We start from the raw sequence: 22029 nt of genomic DNA, 5'->3' as shown, positions 1-22029 counted from the left end.
CTAAACTGACAGCACAGCAAATCAGTACAGTCCTTTGGGAGGGAAATATGGTGATACATATTAGGAAACCTCTTATTTGTTGCCTTTTTTTTTCAATGACAGAAAAAAACAAAATTAAAAAAGGCTATGTTTCATAAATCACAATACATTCTTACAATGAATACTATGTAAACACTTTAAAAATGAGATGCTTGTGTGAGAACTAACTTTGAAGGAGGCGCAAGGTATTTACAAATTATTCTATTGAATCATAGCTAGTATTTGTGCAACACCTAGGTACTAGGGCTGTGTTAACTGCTTGTACACCTGCTGTTTTAATTTTACAATAACCTTACAAGGTAGGTGGCATACTAACCTCATTTAACAAATAAAATGGAAGTGGAGGCTTAAGTTTATTATCTATTATCACTGAGGGAGGACATAGCAGAATTAGGATTTAAAACCATAAAAAAACCTTGATTTCAGAACCTACACTTCCACTCACTGTGCCAGTGTGTCATAAAGTATACATACTTTTGAAAAACTCATTTATTTAATATGCATCAATGTTACATTTCTTTAATATACAGCAATGTACATAATATCAACATTATGTATTGAATATACATCAACGTATGAGTTCACAGCTCTTATCACTAAGGATTTTTGGGTTTCTTTAGTAAATTTTAAGGAAACTGTTATGAATTAACAGTACAGATGATACAAACATATGGCAAAAGTAACAAGGAGGCACTCCAATGACTGAAAGTTTGGACAACAAAACTCTCACCTTCTCGGCCGGGCATGGTGGGTCATGCCTGTAATTCCAGCACTTTGGAAGGCCGAGGCAGGCGAATCATGAGGTCAGGAGATCGAGACCATCCTGGCTAACACGGTGAAACCCCGTCTCTACTAAAAATAAGTAAAATTAGCCAGGGGTGGTGGCGGGCACCTGTAATCCCAGCTACTCGGGAGGCTGAGGCAGGAGAATAGCTTGAACCCGGGAGGCAGAGGTTTCAGTGAGCCAAGATCATGCCACTGCACTCCAGCCTGGGTGACAGAGTAAGACTCTGTCTCAGGAAAAAAAAAAAAAAAAACCTGGGCTGGGTGCGGGGGCTCACGCCTGTAATCCCAGCACTCTGGGAGGCAGAGGCGGGCAGATCACAAGATCAGGAGATCAAGACCATCCTGGCTAACACGGTGAAACCCCATCTCTACTAAAAATATAAACAATTAGCCGGGTGTGGTGGCGGGCGCCTGTAGTAGTCCCAGCTACTCAGGAGGCTGAGGCAGGAGAGTGGTATGAACCAGGGAGGCGGAGGTTGCAGTGAGCCAAGATTGCACCACTGCACTCCAGCCTGGGCGACAAAGCAAGACTCTGTCTCAAAACAAACAAACAAACAAAAAAAACTCTCACCTTCTCAAAAGGCACTTTCTTCTTTATATGCTGCAATACTGTATGAAATTTTCACAACAATTACATATTACCTCAAAGAGGTTTTTTGAAAAAATAAAACAACCCCTCCTGAAACATTTTTCAAATAAAACAAGAGTAAAAACACTATCTTAATGTGTACCCTCAGAAACTGGAAACATCCTTCATATCTAACAATAAGAGTTAAACACAGTTATCAACTTGATTAAGTGGTCCTTAATCATTAAATTAATGACTATAAGAAAAAGAGATCATAATATACTGCTGATTATTACAAGAATCTGAGTATACATACACCATATACCACGATAAAGTCTCTTTAGACCCAAAAGTAAAGGTGAAAAAAGAAATGAAAACAGGGATAGATGATATAAGGCTTTGCCCTCAACTAATTTACTCTAATACTATCTTTGTAATACATGTGTTTAGAACAAAACAATGCCATAATGAGCATCCAGGTTAAAACCATTATCAGACAGGCAACTCTAGAATAAACAGATACAATATGCTCCTTGATGGAAACACCTGCTAGTGAGAACTGACTCCTTCCCATATTCATCTATAAATTTAGCACAATTCTAATCAAAATCTCAGTGGGATTTGTCTTAGAACTCAACAAAATAATTCTAAAATTCACCAGAAACAGTAAATTCATGAGAATAGCTAAGAAAAATTTGAAAACGAGCATATTTGCCCTATCAGATATCAAACTTCTATAAAAAGCCATGGGGGAGGGGTGGTAATGGAATAAACACAGACAGACCTGTCACTGGAACAGAAATGAGAATCCAAAGAGGCCTTATGTATGCAGGAAAGCCTTGTGGCATTTGAAATATGAACAAGTCAACGAACTGAGAGAGGCAAAAGTCTATCCATTTAGGAAAAATTTAAATCCCCACCCTTACACTAGACACAAAAGGAAATTCCATACAAACTAAAAGAGCTCAGTGTGAAAAAAATTTTTTCACATAAAATACATGAAAAATTTTAAAAGATAATCTTGGGATGGTAGAGATTTTGCTAAACCAGAAAACAAAAAAACAAAAAAACAAAAAAAAACCTATAAAGAAGTGAAAGATTTTCAAGTTGAACAATGAAGAATTTTTTTAAGTGAAAGATCTGACCACCTAAGTTAAAACTTCTATATAAAGACACCATAAACAAAATTAAAAGACTAATAACAAATGAGAAGAAAATGTGTAACACATATAACAAAAGATTAACCATTGTGATATCTAAAGAACTCCTATAAGGCAATAAGAAGAAAAGATAAACAACCAAGAAAGGGAAAAAAATGGGCAAAGGTATGAATAGGCAATATCCAGAGGAAATGCAAAATTTTTGTCTGTACAAAATTATGTTGTAGACTCATGTAACACCCAGTAAACTACATTCTAGGAGATTAAAGAAGTCATGTTTTTCAAGACTAACAAACTACATACATTTACACGATATCAGAATGGGAAATGCCTGTCTGAACTTGAATCTACAGACAAAAATTACCAAGAAAAAAATCATTGAAATTATCATAGACTTGAAAAAACCTTTGTACTAGCATTTGTCTAAATCAAGGTGAAAAATTCTAAAACTTATCCAGGCAGGAGAAGAAACACAGTTAATAAAAACATGAAAACCTCATTATTAAACAAGGTGATTATAAATTAAACGATAAATTTTTTTAAATGTGAAACCATCAAATCTTGCTGATGCTTGGGGAAAATGCAAATCAAAACAATAACATGACAGTTTTCATAAATTATATTGGCAAATATCTAATAAATGAGAATGCCCAATTTGGCAAGGGCACAGGGCACCCAACATTCTCTTCCATTACTGGTGGAATTTTTAACAACATGGGAAAACAGTGGTAGTATTTTCTTTTTTTTTGAGACAGAGTTTCACTGTGTCGCCCAGGCTGAAGTACAATGGCATGATCTCGGCTCACTGCAACCTCTTCCTCCCCAGTTCAAGTAACTTTCCTGCCTCAGCCTCCCAAGTAGCTGGGACCATGGGTGTGCATCACCACGCCTGGCTAATTTTTGTATTTTCAGTAGAGACCGGGTTCACCACGTTGGCCAGGCTGGTCTCAATCTCCTGACCTCAGATGATCCACCTGCCTCAGCCTCCCAAAGTGCTGGGATTACGGCCACTGTGCCCAGCTGTGATATGTTAAGTGAGGAAAAGACATATTAAACATAGAGCAAGGGCCGGGCACGGTGGCTCAAGCCTGTAATCCCAGCACTTTGGGAGGCCGAGACGGGCGGATCACGAGGTCAGGAGATCGAGACCATCCTGACTAACTCGGTGAAACCCCGTCTCTATTAAAAAATACAAAAAACTAGCCGGGTGAGGTGGTAGGCACCTGAAGTCCCAGCTACTCGGGAGGCTGAGGCAGGAGAATGGCGTAAACCCAGGAGGCGGAGCTTGCAGTGAGCTCCGGCCACTGCGCTCCGGCCACTGCACTCCAGCCTGGGCTACAGAGTAAGACTCCGTCTCAAAAAAAAAGAACGTACAGTAAGATCTCAACCATGTTCTAAAATAATAGTAACTATGTTTTATGAGTACCTTTACGCCAGACACCAGGACTGTTTACATGTACTGGTACACTTCATATTGACAATAATGCTATGAGTTAACACTATTATTACCCTCATTTTATGGAGAAAGAAACTGAGACAACAAGAGATCAAGTGATAGAGCCAAGATTTCAACTCAGGTTGACTCTAGAGTCCAAGATCTTAACCACTAGCACAATGTACAGAAATTAATCAAACTCTTCAAACACAGTGGAGTTGAGTATACTGTCTACTGTAATTCCCGATTTTGTCACAGATTTTCTACTACTTTACTTCTCAAATATAAGTTTTTAAAAGGATCAGTAATCACAAGACAGCAACAGTGTCCCTGAAATTCCCCTAGAGATGCTAACTACAAAATAAAACTTATAAATCATAATTCAATAGCTTTAAATATTGTAGCACAAGAACATTTTTCTAAATTAAATTTTATGTGCATCTATAACATAAGAAACAGATTAGGCTGGGCATGGTGGCTCACGCCTGTAATCCCAGTACTTTCAGAGGCCGAGGCAGGCAGATCACGAGGTCAGGAGGTCAAGACCAGGCTGGCCAACATGGTGAAACCCTGTCTCTACTAAAAATACAAAAATTAGTCGGGTGTGGTGGCGGGTGCCTGTAATCCCAGCTACTCGGGAAGCTGAGGCAGGAGAATCGCTTGAAACTGGAAGGCAGAGGTTGCAGTGAGCCGAGCTCCCACCACTGCACTCCAGCCTGGGTGAAAGACCGTTTCCAGAAAAAAAAGATTAAAGTAGTATTTTATTCTATCAATGCATTTTAAAGCTCAAATGTGGCCAGGTGTGGTGGCTCATGGCTGTAATTCCAGCAGTTTGGGAGGCCAAGGTGGGTGGATCATTTGAGGTCAGGAGTTCGAGATGAGCCTGACCAAAACGGTGAAACCGCGTCTCTACTAAAAATACACACATTGAAAAAATTAGCCAGGCATGGTGGCACATGCCTGTAGTTCCAGCTACTCAGGAGGCTGAGGCAGGAGAATCGCTTGAAGCTGGGAGGTGGAGGTTGCAGTGAGCCAAGATGGCACCACTGCATTCCGGCCTGGGTGACAGAGTGAGACTCGATCTCCAAAAAAAAAAAGCTCAAATGTATAACATGTATAATGAGAACAATAAAATTCTTCTGATGAACACCAACTTTAAATTATGGATGATTGGGCAGTCTTACGTCAAATTTGTTTTGTTTTGATTGCATGGTATCAAGAAAAACCTGATTCACAAAGATGAATAGATGATAAAGCATGTTTTGCAAATAATAATGTTTTGTGTGTGTTTTTTAAATAGTACATTAACGCCATCTAAGGATTTAATTACATCTGTCCAGAGGTTTTAAAAGTAAAACATTTCTAACTTAATTCTGTAATAGTGTTAAGGAATGAATACTTTGTAGTCATAAACTTTTTGGTAAAAAATAAAAACTTTACAATATGTACTAATCCTGATATATGCATTAAGCAGTCACATTATTGCATAATGCAATAGTTCTAATACTACTGAATGTGCTTATATAATGTTACATGTACAAACAAGCACTAGCCTAAAATTTCAAAGTATCAACATAAAGCTACAGTTTTACTAGTCAGTAACATTTTTATCCTTTCTAACTCTAAGGAGGAAAAAAAAGGAAAGAAAAAATTTTAATCAAAAAATAAAATGGCATTTTAAAAGTTTCAGTTCTACACACAAAGTGAGACACTCTATTCCAAGGATTGTTGTCCTGGGTGTGAGCATTACAGATAATTTACATTTTCTTCCTTTTGCTTATTTTCTCTCATATATTCTAAATGCACTGCTTTTTTATTTTATTATTATTTTTTTGAGACGGAGTTTCACTCTTGTTGCCCAGGCTGGAGTGCAATGGCGTGATCTTGGCTCACTGCAACCTCCGCCTCCTGGGTTTAAGCAACTCTCCTGCCTCAGCCTCCCTAATAGCTGGGATTACAGGCATGCACCACCACGCCCGGCTAATTTTGTAATTTTAGTAGAGATAGGGTTTCACCATGTTGGTCAGGCTAGTCTCGAACTCCTGACCTCAGGTGATCCTCCCGCCTCGGCCTCCCAAAGTGCTGGGGTTACAAGCGTGAGCCACTGTGCCCAGCCTTTTTTTTTTTTTTTTTTTTTTGGTTTGAGATGGAGTTTGCTCTGTCGCTCAGGTGGAGTAAAGTGGCATGATCTCAGCTCACTGCAACCTCTGCCTCCCAGGTTGAAGTGGTTCTCCTGCCTCAGCCTCCCAGGTAGCTGAGACTACAGGCACCCATTACCATGCCCAGCTAATTTTTGTATTTTTAGTAGAGACAGGGTTTCACCATGTTGGCCAGGCTGGTCTTGAACTCCTGACCTCAGGTGATACACCTGCCTCGGCCTCCCAAAGTGCTGGGATTACAGGCGGGCGCCACTGTGCCTGGCCAACTTTTTATTTTAAAATTACTATAATTATAAACCACAGGAATTTACAAAAAAGTACACAGGGAGGTCCCAAGTACCCTCACCCAAATTCCTCCAATGTTATACAACTTATGTAACTCTACTAAACTCTACTAAACTGTCACCATCAGGAAACTGACCTTGGTACAATCCCTAGTTTCTTCAGGTTTCACCAGTTTTGTATGCAAAATGGGACTTGAGTATGCTAGGATTTGTATGCAGTATGTGATTGGTTGTATGAAATTTTTATCACATTTGCAGCTTTGTATAATCACACCTGAGATACAGAACTGTTCCATCCCTACACAGCTCCCTCATGCCACCACTTTATAACCACACCACCCCTCACCTCCCATTCCTAACTCCTAGCAACCACTAAATCTGTTTTCCACCTCTGCAGGTTTGTTATTTCAATGATGTTACATAAATGCAATCATACAGTATGTAACCTTTTAGGGTTCTCACTTGTTTTCACTCAGTAGAACTCTCTTGAGATAACCTGGTGGTACAAATCAGTTGTCTCTAATATATTAAAATTTAGCATGAGATGCATTTGTGTATAAACATTCATAATATTTCAAAGTTTAAGACATTAAAATGTGAATCAAAGGTGTATAAAATCCCTGTTTCATTGACAGAGAACAGGGATTCTGAGATACAAATTTTGAAAACTGATAATCTAATACAAGCCTAGTACAATGTAGTACAGGTTGAATATTCCTTATCTGATACACTTTGAAGCTGAAATACTTCGAATCTGTGATTTTTTTCAGATTTGGGAATATGTGCATTTAACCGGTTGAGCATCCCAAATCTGAAAGTCCAAAATCCAAAATGGTCCAAAATCCAAAACTTTGAGTGCCAATATGACACTCAACAGAAATGCTCACGGAGGCACTTCAGATTTTGGATTTTCGGATTAGGGATCCTCAGCCTGTACAAGAACTTTATAGAAGAAAAGCCCAGGACTCAGTGCTCCGTCTTATCACTGTTTACAAGAGTACATGGTTTAGGCCGGGCGCGGTGGCTCAAGCCTGTAATCCCAGTACTTTGGGAGGCCGAGGCGGGTGGATCACGAAGTCAGGAGATCGAGACCATCCTGGCTAACATGGTGAAACCCCGTCTCTACTAAAAATACAAAAAACTAGCCGGGCGTGGTGGCGGGCGCCTGTAGTCCCAGCTACTCGGAGGCTGAGGCAGGAGAATGGCGTAAACCCGGGAGGCGGAGCTTGCAGTGAGCCGAGATCGCGCCACTGCACTCCAGTCTGGGTGACACAGCGAGACTCCGTCTCAAAAAAAAAAAAAAAAAAAAGAGTACATGGTTTACAAGAATGCCTAGTTTTGTACTTGTTATGACCAACATCTAGATTCTGGTTCTTTCCCAACCCAGTTGAGTATGTTACATTCAAATATGACCACTTGCTATTCTTCTCAAATGACCACAGTTTGCTACCCTTTCAAGTTCTTCCTAATGACAGAGGAAACAAACTCCTCTTAAATTCCCAGATCTATGTGGTGCTTTAGCTAGCACCACACCTCAGGTCCAATTCTCCTGTCTTTATATGCAGCAGGTCCACACAACAAGGCCTCCCTCAGAAAAAGCTACCCCAACCTAGGACAGATTCAAACAAACTCTTCTCCCTCCCCCTCCCTCCACGTGCCCAGAACCCCTTTCTCCTTCCTCCCTAGGCTAACCTGGTAAGTCTTCCGGATAGCTCACTCCACTGTCTATCTGTTAGCTAACTGGGTGTGACAAACCACGTCCGCACACCTTAAAAGGCAAACACTCCAGGAACTTACTTCTCGAATACCAACACCTTAACAGTAATTTCCCTGCCTTTCCAAAAAGTGCTCTAAACAGGTAAAAGCTATAATACAAACTCTATATATTTTTGCAATACAGATACAAAAGCTGGCACTATTATTTGCATATTTTAAAAACCTGGTTGATATGGTTATCACTCTATCAGTATTAGATCTAAGTGGAATTTAAAGTAGTGGTAAAAGGCTGGGTGTGGCAGCTCAGACCTGTAATTTCAGCACTTTGGGAGGCCAAGTGGGAGGACTGCTTGAGGCCAGGAGTTTGAGACCAACCCAGGCAACAAAGTGAGACCTCGTCACTATGAAAAATAGAAAAAATTAGCCAGGCATGGTGGTGGGGTGTGCACCTGTAGACTCAGCTACTCAGGAAGCTGAGGTGGGAGGATCACTTGACCCAGGGAGGTTGAGGCTACAGTGAGCGATGACTGCACCACTGCATTCAGCCTGGGGAGACAGAGTGAGACAATGTCTCAAAAAATGAAAGAAGAAAGAAAAGAAAAGAAAGAAAAAAAAAAGGAAAGGAAAGAAAAGAAAAAGAAAAAGAAAAGGAAGGAAGGAAGGAAGGAAAGAAGGAAGGAAGGGAGGAAGGAAGGAAAAGGGGAAAGGGGGAAGGAAGGAAAAAGAAAAGAAGGAAGGAAGAAAAGAAAAGAAAGAGAGAGGGAAAGGAAGAAGGAGGGAGGGAGGGAAAGAAGAAAAAAAGAAGGGAAGAAAGGAAGACAGAAAGAAAGAGTAGTGGTAAAGAGCGTGGACTCTTGAGCCAGACTGCCTGGGTTAGAATCAGGCCTCTGCCACTGTACTACCTGGATCAAGAGTTAGTCTCTGCCTGGCTCAGTTTTCTCATCTGTAAAATGGTGATAAAAGCTACCCGCCTCATGGGACTATTGTGAGACTTCAATAATATAGGCAAAACATTTAGAACACTGCCTAGCACATAGTAAGCATTATCTGTAAGTATTAACATTTATCTCTACTACAGTCCAGATTCACTTCCTTGTGATATTTCTCTATTCCTCTTAGACTCTTTTCAGTTCAACTTGCTTCTGAAATTTCCATACCAAGAAACAATGATAATGTTAAGAATTTTATTTCTGAAATTCATCCTAGTTAGTCAAAACTACTAGAACAAATTCTCTAACACTTATTAACTAATAACTAACAGTTATTAACATTTCACTAAATATGAATATAAGCATTTAAAATATGGGAGCAATGGAACAAATGCCAAGCAAAAAGCAGGCTATCAATCAGGACACATACGTGATACTCCCATGTTAAAAAAAGGGAGGAATCATATGGTCATATGGATGTTTGTCCATGCGTCAAACGGCTCTGAAAAGTTTCACAGCAGTCTACTGAGAGGGAGAACTGGTGGAAGGGATAAGAAGGAGACTTTTCACTGTACATGCTTTTTTATTTTTTATATTTCAAATCTGAAGCAGTGAATGCATTACCTAGACAAGAATTTAATTTTTTTTTTTTTTTTTTTGAGACAGTCTCACTCTGTCACCCAGGCTGGAGTACAGTGGCATGACCTCGGCTCACTGCAACCTCACCTCCCGGGTTCACGCCATTCTCCTGCCTCAGCCTCTCGAGTAGCTGGGACTACAGGTTTGTGCCACCACGCCTGGCTAATTTTTTTTGTATTTTTAGTAGAGACGGGTTTTCACCGTGTTAGCCAGGATGGTCTTCATCTCCCGACCTTGTGATCCACCCGCCTCAGCCTCCCAAAGTGCTGAGATTACAGGCGTGAGGCACCGCGCCCAGCCAAGAATTTAATTTTTAAAATGGTGGTGCAAAGGAGACTTTAAATAAGTACTCTGGAAGCCAAGTGTCAAAGTCTCAATTTGCTACTACCTGTGTTATCTTTGGCAAGTCACTTAACCTCTGAGTCTCAGACAGAGCAAGAAGCAGTAAATACTTCTAGGTTCTTTTAAGACAGAGTTTCCCTTGGCCGGGCGCGGTGGCTCAAGCCTGTAATCCCAGCACTTTGGGAGGCCGAGACGGGTGGATCACGAGGTCAGGAGATCGAGACCATCCTGGCTAACACGGTGAAACCCCGTCTCTACTAAAAATACAAAAAAACTAGCCGGGCGAGGTGGCGGGCGTCTGTAGTCCCAGCTACTTGGGAGGCTGAGGCAGGAGAATGGCGTGAACCCGGGAGGTGGAGCTTGCAGTGAGCTGAGATCCGGCCACTGCACTCCAGCCTGGGTGACAGAGCAAGACTCCGTCTCAAAAAAAAAAAAAAAAAAAAAAAAAAGACAGAGTTTCCCTCTCGTTGCCCAGGCTGGAGGGCAGTGGCACGATCTCGGCTTACTGCTACCTCCGCCTCCCAGGTTCAAGCAATTCTCCTGCCTCAGTCTCCCGAGTAGCTGGAATTACAGGTGCCCACCACCATGCCCGGCTAATTTTTCATATTTTTAGGAGAGGGGGGGTTTTGCCATGTGGGCCAGGTTGGTCTCGAACTCCTGAACTCAGGTGATCCACCCACCTCAGCCTCCCAAAGTCATGGGATTACAGGCGTGAACCACCATGCCCAGCCCTGGGTTATATTATAATTATAAAAGTTTTATTATCTCAATGGGGTAGTAAATAGATGGTACTTTTTTTTTAAGATATGGAAGAGGTAGTAATCCAACATTTTGTAAAACAAGGCAACTTTTTCGTGGACTTGATTTTCAAATGCAGTGGATCCTTGAAGAACATGGGTTTAAGCTGTGTGGGCCCACTTATATGTGGATCTTTTTCAACCAAATGCAGACTGAAACCTGCATTTATGGAGGCCCAACATTTCACATTCAGGTTCTGCAGGGCCCACAGTGGGGACTTGAGTATGCCAAGATTTCAGTAGGAACAGGGGTCCTGGAACCAATCCCCTATGGTATACGTCATACCATATGTATGTACATGTATAGGACCTATACCAGAGGACAGCCGGACTATTTTTTTTTTTTTTTTTTTTTGAGACGGAGTCTCGCTCTGTCGCCCAGGCTGGAGTGCAGTGGCCAGATCTCAGCTCACTGCAAGCTCCGCCTCCCGGGTTCACGCCATTCTCCTGCCTCAGCCTCCCGAGTAGCTGGGACCACAGGTGCCGCCACCTCGCCCGGCTAATTTTTTGTGTTTTTAGTAGAGACGGGGTTTCGCCGTGTTAGCCAGGATGGTATCGATCTCCTGACCTTGTGATCCGCCCGTCTCGGCCTCCCAAAGTGCTGGGATTACAGGCCTGAGCCACCGCGCCCGGCCAGCCGGACTATTTTTACAGTTTTAAGAAACATAGATTTGTCAAGCCCATTAACCTTTCCAGATTATTTGTACTATTCTTACAAAGAAACCCTTCTTAGAGGAGGTCTAATATATAGAAAATACCTACATAGAATATTCTGCATATTAGGGCCGGGCGCAGTGGCTGATGCCTATAATCTCAGCACTTTGGGAGGCTGAGGCGGGCAGATCACCTGAGGTCAGGAATTCAAGACCAGCCTGGTCAACATGGCGAGATCCCGTCTCTACCAAAAATACAAAAATTAGCTGGGCATGGTGGTGGGCGCTTGTAATCCCAGCTACTTGGGAGGCTGAGGCAGGAAAATTGCTTGAACCCGGGAGGTGGAGGTTGCAGTGAGCTGAGATCACGCCACTGCACTCCAGCCTGGGTGACAGAGCGAGACTCCATCTCAAAATAAAAAATAAAATATTCTGCATATTAGTTTCTCTTGCACAACTTCAAAATTCTTTTAAATGAACACGTCTTTATACTATGCCATGAAGTCAGCAATAAACTACATTAAAACAATGTTTAAACATATGAGTATGTACAAGAAACTAAAGGCATTTATTATCAAACACTGAAAAAAAAAGAACATCTCCAATCAATGGTAACAGCTATAACTGAGGACAGGCTTTATTTCAGGAACATACACGTATCACTTTTCATCATAACACTAACCTGGCAAAGTAGGTTTTTTTGTTTATTTTTTCTTTTTTTGAGACAGAGTCTCTCTCTACCACCCACGGTGGAGTGCAGTGGCACCATCATGGCTCACTGCGGACCTCAGCCTCTCTCTCTCAGGCTCAAGTGATCCTCACACTTCAGCCTCCCAAGAAGCTGGAAATACAGGCATGTGCCACCATGCCCGGTTAATGTTTGTATTTTTCGTAAAGACTGGGTTTCGCCCTGTTGCCCAGACTGGTATGAAACTCCTGAGCTCAACAGATCTGCCAGGTGTCAGCCTCCCAAAGTGCTGGGATTACAGGTGTGAGCCACTGCACCCGGCCCTAAGTAGGTGTTAAAATCCCTATTTAACATAAGAAACTGAAGCACCATGAAGACTAAGTCACAAGTCTAAGAACTGGGAGAGGTGGAAGCCCACCCAGATCCCTTAGATTTGAGCTCAGTGTACCAAACCAAGGGAGCAGAGAGTGCTAACTTAATGTTAGCTGGCAGGCAGATGCAGGTTTGCAGCAGTTTTCACCAATTTATGGGAAAATGGGAAAAAGTAAGGACACGAAAGTACAGACGAGGTTTCACCATGTTGGCCAGGCTGGTCTAGAACTCCTGACCTCATGATCCACCCGCCTCGGCCTCCCAAAGTGCTGGGATTACAGGTGTGACCTACCATGCCTCAGCCTTCCACAGTGCTGGCTTCCCAAAGTGCTGGGATTACAGGCATAAGCCACTGCACCCAGCCAAGAAAAGTCAATTTTAAGCACTTAAGCAGACCAGGCGCGGTGGCTCACGCTTGATTCCCAGCACTTTGGGAGGCAGAGGCGGGTTGGATTACCTGAGGTCAGGAGTTCGAGACCAGCCTGGCCAATATGGTGAAACCCCATCTCTACTAAAAATACAAAAATTAGCCGGGCATGAAGGCAGGTGTCTCTAATCCCAGCTACTCAGGAGGCTGAGGCAGGAGAATCACTTGAACCTGGGATGCGGAGGTTGCAGTGAGCCGAGATCATGCCATTGCACTCCAGTCTGGGCGACAAGAACAAGACTCCGTCTCAAAAAAAAAAAAAAAAAAAAAGGAACTTAAGCATACAGTAAGTACTCTTTCCATGCTCCAATGTTAAAAGGTCCATTTATTACAGACTACTTGTTTCGAAAACAAATCTAAAATTGGTAATAATTCTGCTTAAATTCCATATTAAACTAGGATCAAAAGTTATTTTTAGTTCTTGTTTCTTAAATACTTGAAATGTGCTGCTGCATAATGTTTTCCTTAAATATTTATTCATTCAACTAACTTTGGGTGGAAGGTACTTGTAAGTTTAAAAGTCCTTTCTGAAAGTGGAAATAACATAACAATGTTTGCATAAAAGACACTCAGTGGTTTTCAAAGGGTATCTGGGAGTCTAATCAGCCTATTAACTTTGTTCTGAATAACCAACAACAAATGTGAGCTTTTTGTCACATCTACGTATCTTCCCCTGTAAACTGATACCTACATTTGAAATGCATTTTTAAAATGTTTCATTTGGCCCTATGATAATTATTTATCCTCTAAAAAGCGACAGGATTTTGGTTTAAGAGCAAATGAGACAGAGTATCTGGTCCATGAAAAAGGCTAAGTGGAAAGATCAGCTCCCTGAATTTTGTAATCAATAACAAGACAAACTCCAATGCTACCTTGTTCATATAATTAACAATATGTGAGTTGAAATAAACTAGTGAGCTACACATTTCTGATACATACCAATTTACCAATCAAAAGGAGAGGAAGAAATCGCTCAAGTGTGACTACTGTTAACAAACATCTAAATATCAGACATATTCTCTATTAAAATCGTAACCTATACATTTTGAAATCATTCCTTCGACTTATTTTTTTAATCGCCCCATTTAAAAAAACAACAAAAAAACACAGCAGCCACTTTTAAAATGTAAATTCCCCCCTTTTTCAAAGTAACTTGCCTAGGAAAATTTAATGCATTAAAATAAAACGTAACAGATAAACCAATTACAACATTAAAAAAAAAAAAACTAAAATGATTAGTAACACAAACCAATCGCTCCAGTTTAGCAAAGGGTGTGTTTTTAATCTGTTGTGGGTATCCTATTATACTAATAGGCAACAACGTTTAAAAGTCATCCCAATGCCTAAAACACCAACATACACATAACATACTTGCCCTTTACTCCAATGAAGCTTGAACTAGACCCAAACTCAGACCATTTTCCCCTCCTGGCACACTGAAATATACGAGGGAGAATCCAAGAAATCAGATATGTTAAGTGCTGGTATCTTCTTCCAGAGTAGGGCCAAATTCGTGTTTGCCAGCAAATGTCACCATCCCAATAAGTCTGCAAATTCTCACTAGCGCTGGAGTACAAAGAGGCCTGACCACGGAAACACCTGTCCTAGCACCAGGAAGACAGTGGGAAACGCAACCCCCCTGTCTCCGCGCCGGCCCCAAAGCCTCGGCTGCAGCGATCTGGGGAACAAGAGGTGGCCGCTGGTCTTGCGGGTGCGGCGGACAGGGTCCCACATCCCCGGCCCGCCTCCCGAGAACCAGGAAACCTGTCAAGCCGGCCTGGACCCACCCTCCGCAGCCCCCTCGCGCTCCTGCCCAGCCCGGCCCCAGCCCGCCCGACCGCTCCGCGTCCGCCCCGGCCTCCCGGCTGCACTCTGCCACCTCATCCCTCCCGGCTGCCTCGCGGCCCCGCCACCTCCTCCCCGCGGCCTTGGCTGAGGCTGCCCCCCGGGCAGGAGCGCCCTGCAGCCGCCCCTCGCCCGGCCCCGACCCCGTCCGTCCCCTCAAGGCCCGGTCCCCGCCGCCCCCAGGCCTGAGCTCCCGCCGCGCGCTCCCCACCCCCAGACTCCGCCCTCGCCCCGCTCAGCCGCTCCCGGCCCACTCCCCCAAGCCGGTTACCTGGAGGCAAGGGCAGCGGAGCACTTCACCCAGGGCCCCAGGTCGCAGAGGGCCCGGTGCTCGGGGTCCCGCTCCTTCTCCCGCTCCACGTGGTAGGCGTAGATGGAGAGCAGAATCCCGGCAGCGCACACTGCATACCGGGCCACCCGCTCCCACCGCGGCACTGACACTCTCAGCAGGACGGGCGCCGCCATCTTCCCCCCGCCGCCGCCGCCGCCACCTCCTCCCTCCGCCTCCACCTCAGCCGCCGCCGCCCGTCGGGGCCCGACCCAGCCGCCGCCGCTGCCGCCACCGCCTCCGCCGCCGCCGCCACCACCGCCGCCGCCGCCGCGCCCCATTGGCTCGGTCGCCTGCTCCGGGCCCCGCCCCCACAGGAGCGCGGCCCAACCGCCCCGAAAGGAGTGAGGCGGACGGGGCGGGGAAGGCGCGCGCGGGCGTGGAGGGAGGGGGTGGAGTGCGCAACCGCCGGGGAGGCCGGATCGGCCGGCGGAGGCTGAGGCGGCGCGGCGCGGGGCGGCGGGCGCGAGGGGTGGAGCCCGGGGCAGAGAGGGGCGGGGCAGGGGAGGAGAGGGGCGGGGCAGGGGAGGGGCGGGGCTGAGCGGGTCCGCGAGGGAGGGACTTAGAGGAGCAGTGTAAGGAGCACATTGCAAGGATGCCACTGTGGGTGACTGGGCGAGCCGTGGGCCCCTCCTGAGGATGGCAATCAATTGCCATCCTTTTCTCCTTTTTCGTCGTTATCACTTGATATTTCTGACCCAATCTAAATCAACCCTGGCCAATGCTTGGAGCTCCAGATCCACACTCCTATGAGCTAATCTTCCCACCACCACCTCTGTGGGACTCTGTGTTCGACCTGTACAAAACTTTTTTTTTTAATGTGCAAAACTATGTTTTAAATTTAAAAACTATTTTTTAAAAAATGATTTATGGACCGGGTACATTGGCTAACACCCGTAATCCCAACACTTTGAGAGGCCGAGGCAGGTGGATCACCTGAGGTCAGGAGTTCGAGACCAGCCTGGCCTACATGGTGAAACCCCGTGTCTACTAAAAATACAAAACACAACAACAAAAAAATTAGCCGTGTGTAGTGGTGGGCGCCTGTAATCCCAGCTACTGGCGAGGCTGAGGCAGGAGAATCACTTGAACCCGGGAGGCAGAGGTTGCAGTGAGCCGAAATCGTTCCACTGCACTCCAGCCTGGGCGATACAGTGAGAGTCTCAAAAAAAAAAAAAAAAAAATTTACGATTGTCTTGCTTCTCTGTAAGCTGAATTTGAGGTGGCTTACCACAAGTCATATAATATAGAACAATATAAAGATGAGCTAATACAATCAGGACGAAGAAAAAGAAAAGTCAGAATAAAATGAAAGGCCAGGAATAAGAACACAGATAAGCAGGCCATAGGGGCTTACACAGTTATTAAAATTGCATCATAAATTTGGCTCTGAGCTTCCCAGTGGCCAAAACTAAAAGGAAAACAGATGTATGTACTTTTCTCACTGTCTTTAAGAAGAAACACAGTGTTCTTGGAGATTTTCAGTTTCCCTGGTTGCAGCTTTCAATTTTTCAGGGGCATTATATAGTGATTTTGAGTAATAAGCAATATCTTTGTATTCGTTATCTATTGTTGGGTAAAAATCACCCCAAATTTAACAGCTTAAGAAACAATAAATTATTTTTTTCCTCACAGTTTCCATGGGCTAGGAATCTGGGTGAGGTTAGCTGTGTCCTCTGGCTCAGGCTCTCACGAGGATACAATCAAGCTGTCAGCCAGGGCTGCAGCTCTCCCAAGGCTTCAGATTCCTCTTTCAAACTCACTTCCACGGCTGCTGGCAGGCCTCAGGTCCTCTCTGGCTGTTGGCTGGAGACATCATTTCCTGTCCACTTGCACCTCTTGTTGAGAAGCTGCAGGCTTACCCCAGGGAGAGGGAGGGGAAAGAGGAAGAGACAGAAAAAGAAAATGAGAGTGAGATCACAGTCCTTTTTTGAAAACTAATCCCAGAAGTGACATCCCATCACTTTTACGTAGTCTATTGCTACTTAGAAAATAGTCCCTAGGTCCAGCCAGGCGCGGTGGCTCACACCCGTAATCCCAGAATTTTGGGAGGCCAAAGTGGGTAGAGCACCTAAGGTCAGGAGTTCAAGACCAGCTGACCAACATGGTGAAACCCCATCTCTACTAAAAATACAAAGATTAGCCGGACATGGTGGCACATGCCTGTAATCCCAACTACTTGGGAAGCTGAGGCGTGAGAATCGCTTGAACCTGGGAGGTGGAGGTTGCAGTGAGCTGAGCTCACATCATTGCACTCCACTTGGCTTACAAGGAGAAACTCCATCTCAAAAAAAGAAAAAAAGAAAGAAAAAGAAAATAGTCCCTAATCCAACCCATGCTCAAAGGGAGAGGATTACACAGGACATGAATATGAGGAAGCTATCTACCACAGTCCTCAAAAACATCCTCACTCTGCCTGGGTGGGGTGGCTCACAACATTTTGAGAGGCTGAGGCAGGAGGATTGCTTGAGGCCAGCAGTTCAAGACCATCCTGAGCAACATATGGAGCCCTGGTCTCTGCAAAAGATATGCAAAACTAGCAAGGTGTGGTGCATGCCTGTTGTTCCAGCTACTTGGGAGGCCGAAGAGGGAGGACTGATTGAGCCCAGAGGGCTTGGGGCAGGAGTGTGGATTGAGGCTGCAATGAGCTGACATTGTCCCACTGCACTCCAACCTGGATGACAGAGTGACACACTGATTAAAAAACAAAAACAAAAACCCAAAAACCTCACTCTACATCCCTAATGGTTTTAATAAATTTAAGTGGACTCCTGCAACCTCCCTTCTTATAGATTCCTTTACTCAGTTGATGGGATCTCCTGATCATCGGGATTCTTTCATCAATAGGTCTGGGAGGTTTACCCATGCTATTGCAAATAGTGATTGTTAATTTTCATTACTGTGTAATAGTCCATTATATTAGATATCCACAATTTTACTTATCCATTCTACTACTGATGGACATCTGGCCCATTTTTAGCTATCATGAATTAAGTTGCTATGAACTTAATGACCTTTGATGCCTCATAAGCCCTCATTTTTTTTTACTTTTAAATTTGAGACAGAGTTTTTGCTCTTGTTGCCCAGGCTGGAGTGCAATGACGCAATCTCGACTCACTGCAACCTCCATCTCACAGGTTCAAGTGATTCTCCTGCCTCAGTCTCCCCAGTAGCTGGGATTACAGGCATGTGTCACCAAGCCTGGCTGATTTTCTTTTGTTTTCTTTTTTTTTTTTTGGTATTTAGTAGAGATGGAGTTTCACCATATTGGTCAGGCTGGTCTCAAACTCCTGACCTCAGGTGATCCACTGCCTCGGCCTGGATCTACAGGCGTGAGTCACCATAAGCCCTCATTTATTCCTTCCTTCCTTCCTTCCTTCCTTCCTTCCTTCCTTCCTTCCTTCCTTCCTTCCTTCCTTCCTCCCTCCCTCCCTTCTTCCCTCCCTCCCTCCCTCCCTCCCTCTCTCTCTCTCTCTCTCTGTCTCTCTCTTTCTTTCTTTCTTTCTTTCTTTTTGAGACAGAGTCTCACTCTGTTGTCCTGGAGTGCAGTGGCATGATCTCGGCTCAGTGCAACTTCTGCCTCCCGGGTTCAAGTGATTCTCCTGCCTCAGCCTCCTGAGTAGCTGGACTACAGGCACATGCCACCACACCTGGCTAATTTTTGTATTTTTAGTAGTAACAGGGTTTCACCATGTTAGCCAGGCTGGTCTGGAACTCCTGACTCAAGTGATCTGCCTGCCTTAGCCTCCCAAAGTACTGGGATTACAGATGTGAGCCACCATGCCTGGCCTGTTTTTTTCTTTTGTTTTGTTTTTGTTTTTTTGAGATAGGGTCTTACTCTCTCACCCAGGCTGGAGTGCAGTGGCACGACCATAGCTCACTGCAGCCTCAAACTCCCAGGCTCAAGTGATCCTCCTGTCTTAGCCTCCTAAGTAGCTCCTGGGACTATAGGCATGGACCACTAAACCCAGCTAATTCTTTTCCTTTCTTTCTTCTTTTCTGCTAGAGATGGGGTCTCTTTTTGTTGCCCAGGCTGGTCTCAAACTCCTGGACTCAAGCAATCTTCCCGCCTCAGCCTCCCAAAGTGCTGGGATTAGAGGCATGAGCCACCATGCCTGGCTGCTCCTTGTAGTTTTTAAATCACCTTTCTCTAATGACTAATGAATTTGAGCATTTTTTCCATGTGTTTTTTGACCACTTAGATGTTCTCTTTTGTGAAGTGCCATTCAAGTCTTTTGCTCACTTTAAAAGATAGGTTAAGCCTGAGCAACATAGTGACCTCATCTCTACTAAGAATAGAAATTAGCCAGGCCTGGTGGTGCACACCTGTGGTCCCCCCTACTCGGGAGGCTTAGGCAGGAGGATTGCTTAAGCCCAGGAGTTAGAGGCTGCAGTAAGCTATGATCACGCCACTGCACTCCAGCCTGGATGACAGAGTGAGACCCTGTCTCAAAATAAAAAATAAAAAAATAAATTTGAATATAATTCTATTTTTTTAAAAAAGGTAATGGATTCTGTTATTTCATTATTGTCAGTACAGAGAAAATGCTCAGTTTTAAAAACCTGGAGGAGGTGTGGACCAGTAAACATCATTTGTACACACAGGACCCCTGCTGACCCATCAGGCAAAAAAGAGGCCTCCACTGAGCAAGTCTACCTGTCAGTTGCTATGTCATATTTAAACTTCATGAGATCTGGCCAGGCACAGTAACTCATGCCTGTAAATCCCTGTCGGTCGAGGCAGGAGGATTGCTTGAGGCCAGGAATTCAAGGCTGCAGTGTGCCATGATTGTGTCACTGCACCCCAGCCTGGGTGACCGAGTGAGACCTTGTCTCCACAAATAAATAAATAAACATCATATGATCTACCAGGGTACAGGTAGGTGTTATCCCCACTTTTCATCCTCAACTCTGAGTTGAGTCACACATCAACTCTGATGATCTTTGCTCCCACTCCCCTTAAGCCATCCACAGGAACAGCTACTTTATATAGAGAAGTCAATCTCAGAGGATTGAGTAACTTGCCCAATTACTGTAAAAGGTAGAGCTTCAATTAGCACCCAGGCCTGTCCGATGCTAGTATTTCCTCCCCACCCCTCTGTGTGGTTTCCCTTCATTTATTTTAATTTTTTTTGAGACGGAGTTTCACTCTTGTTGCCCAGGCTGGAGTGCAATGGCATGATCTTGGATCACTGCAACCTCCACCTCCTGGGTTCAAGCAATTCTCCTGCCTCAGGCTCCCAAGTAGCTGGGATTACAGGTGACCGCCATTACGCCCCACTAATATTTTGTATTTTTAGTAGAGACAGAGTTTCACCATGTTGATCAGGCTGGTCTTGAACTCCTGACGAGGTGATCCACCCACCTTGGCCTCCCAAAGTGCTGGGATTACAGGCATGAGCCACCGTGCCCGGCCTTGGCTTCTCTTTAATAAATCACCACTCAATTTGATGTGGAGGCTCTGTTCATTCCCAGGATATAATGAGTGGATTATTTCCCAACCCACCTCCTCTGTTTTATCTATCGGTGTAATCAAGGGCCAGGGTCTTCCCTTGTTCTTGCCTCAAAGTGAAACAGAGGTGGCTTCCCTGTGCTCTGCAGCAGGCTAGACCTAGGCTTAAATCCTGAAGTGTGCTGAGACTCCGCTGCACACTGCCGTCCTGAGGCCCCTGTGATGTATCTCGACTGGGGTCCTCTCCTTCCAAGCTCCGTGAACCCCACCGCTGGGACCCTGGCCACCAGCCTAAACTTAGTCTCAGAGCTCAGTAACCTGCAGGAACTCTGAAGCCCATGACTTCTCACACCCCTGCCATCCTATTCTTAGTTCTTTGTCTGTATTAACTCATTTAATCATAATAACAACTTTTGATGTAGAAACTATTGTTTTTTATGTTTTACAAATGAGGAAACTGAGGCTTAGAGAGGCAATATAGCCTGCCCAGAATCACGTGGCTAATAAGTTGCAGAACTAGAATTCAAACTCCAAGTCTACCTCCTGGACCCCAGCTCTTGACCCCTGTGCTATGAGCTAATAACACATGGAGGATTTTGATTATTTTCCTTAGCATTTACCACCATATAACATAATATGTATTATACTTATTTATCTTGTATATGCTCGTCTCTCCCACTAGACTAGAAGCCCCAAAGGGCAAAAATCTTTGTTTTATTAACTGTGTCAGCATCTAGAATAGGCCCCAACCACAGAGTAGGTGCCCAGTACATATACACACACACACACATATATACACACACATATATATACACACACACATATATATATTATTTTATTTTATTTTATTTATTTTTTTTTTTTTGAGACGGAGTCTCGCTCTGCTGCCCAGGCTGGAGTGCAGTGGCCGGATCTCAGCTCACTGCAAGCTCCGCCTCCCGGGTTTTTACGCCATTCTCCTGCCTCAGCCTCCCGAGTAGCTGGGACTACAGGCGCCCGCCACCTCGCCCGGCTAGTTTTTTGTGTTTTTAGTAGAGACGGGGTTTCACCATGTTAGCCAGGATGGTCTCGATCTCCTGACCTTGTGATCCGCCCGTCTCGGCCTCCCAAAGTGCTGGGATTACAGGCTTGAGCCACCGCGCCCGGCCTATAATTTTATTTATTTATTTTTTTGAGACAGAGTCTCTCTCTGTCACCCAGGCTAGAGTGCAGTGGCATGATCTCAGCTCACTGCAACCTGCTCCTCCCAGCTTCAAATGATTCTCCTGCCTCAGTCTCCCGAGTAGCTGGGACTACAGGCACACAACCCACGCCCGGCTAATTTTTGTATTTCTAGTAGAGGTAGGGTTTCACCATGTTGGCCAGGCTGGTCTCGAACTCCTGACCTCAAGTGATCCATCCGCCTTGGCC

The 22029-nt window shown here is 44.5% G+C and overlaps 1 protein-coding gene across 1 annotated transcript in view; it reads right to left on the bottom strand.

Moving 5' to 3' along the window:
• Positions 1 to 15334, bottom strand: part of LOC105466317 (vitamin K epoxide reductase complex subunit 1 like 1) — an 82629-nt gene extending 67295 nt beyond the window's left edge. Inside the window, exon 1 of the mRNA XM_071095293.1 lies at positions 15111 to 15334. Coding sequence (XP_070951394.1) covers positions 15111 to 15304 — 194 coding nt within the window. The 5' untranslated portion in view covers positions 15305 to 15334. The remainder of the gene's footprint in view (positions 1 to 15110) is intronic.
• Positions 15335 to 22029: the final 6695 nt, after the last annotated feature.

The sequence above is a fragment of the Macaca nemestrina genome, chromosome 4 (assembly GCF_043159975.1).
Source record: "Macaca nemestrina isolate mMacNem1 chromosome 4, mMacNem.hap1, whole genome shotgun sequence".
NCBI lineage: Eukaryota > Metazoa > Chordata > Mammalia > Primates > Cercopithecidae > Macaca > Macaca nemestrina.
Note: the sequence above shows the minus strand (reverse complement) of the source record. Positions and strands in the feature narration are given on the sequence as shown.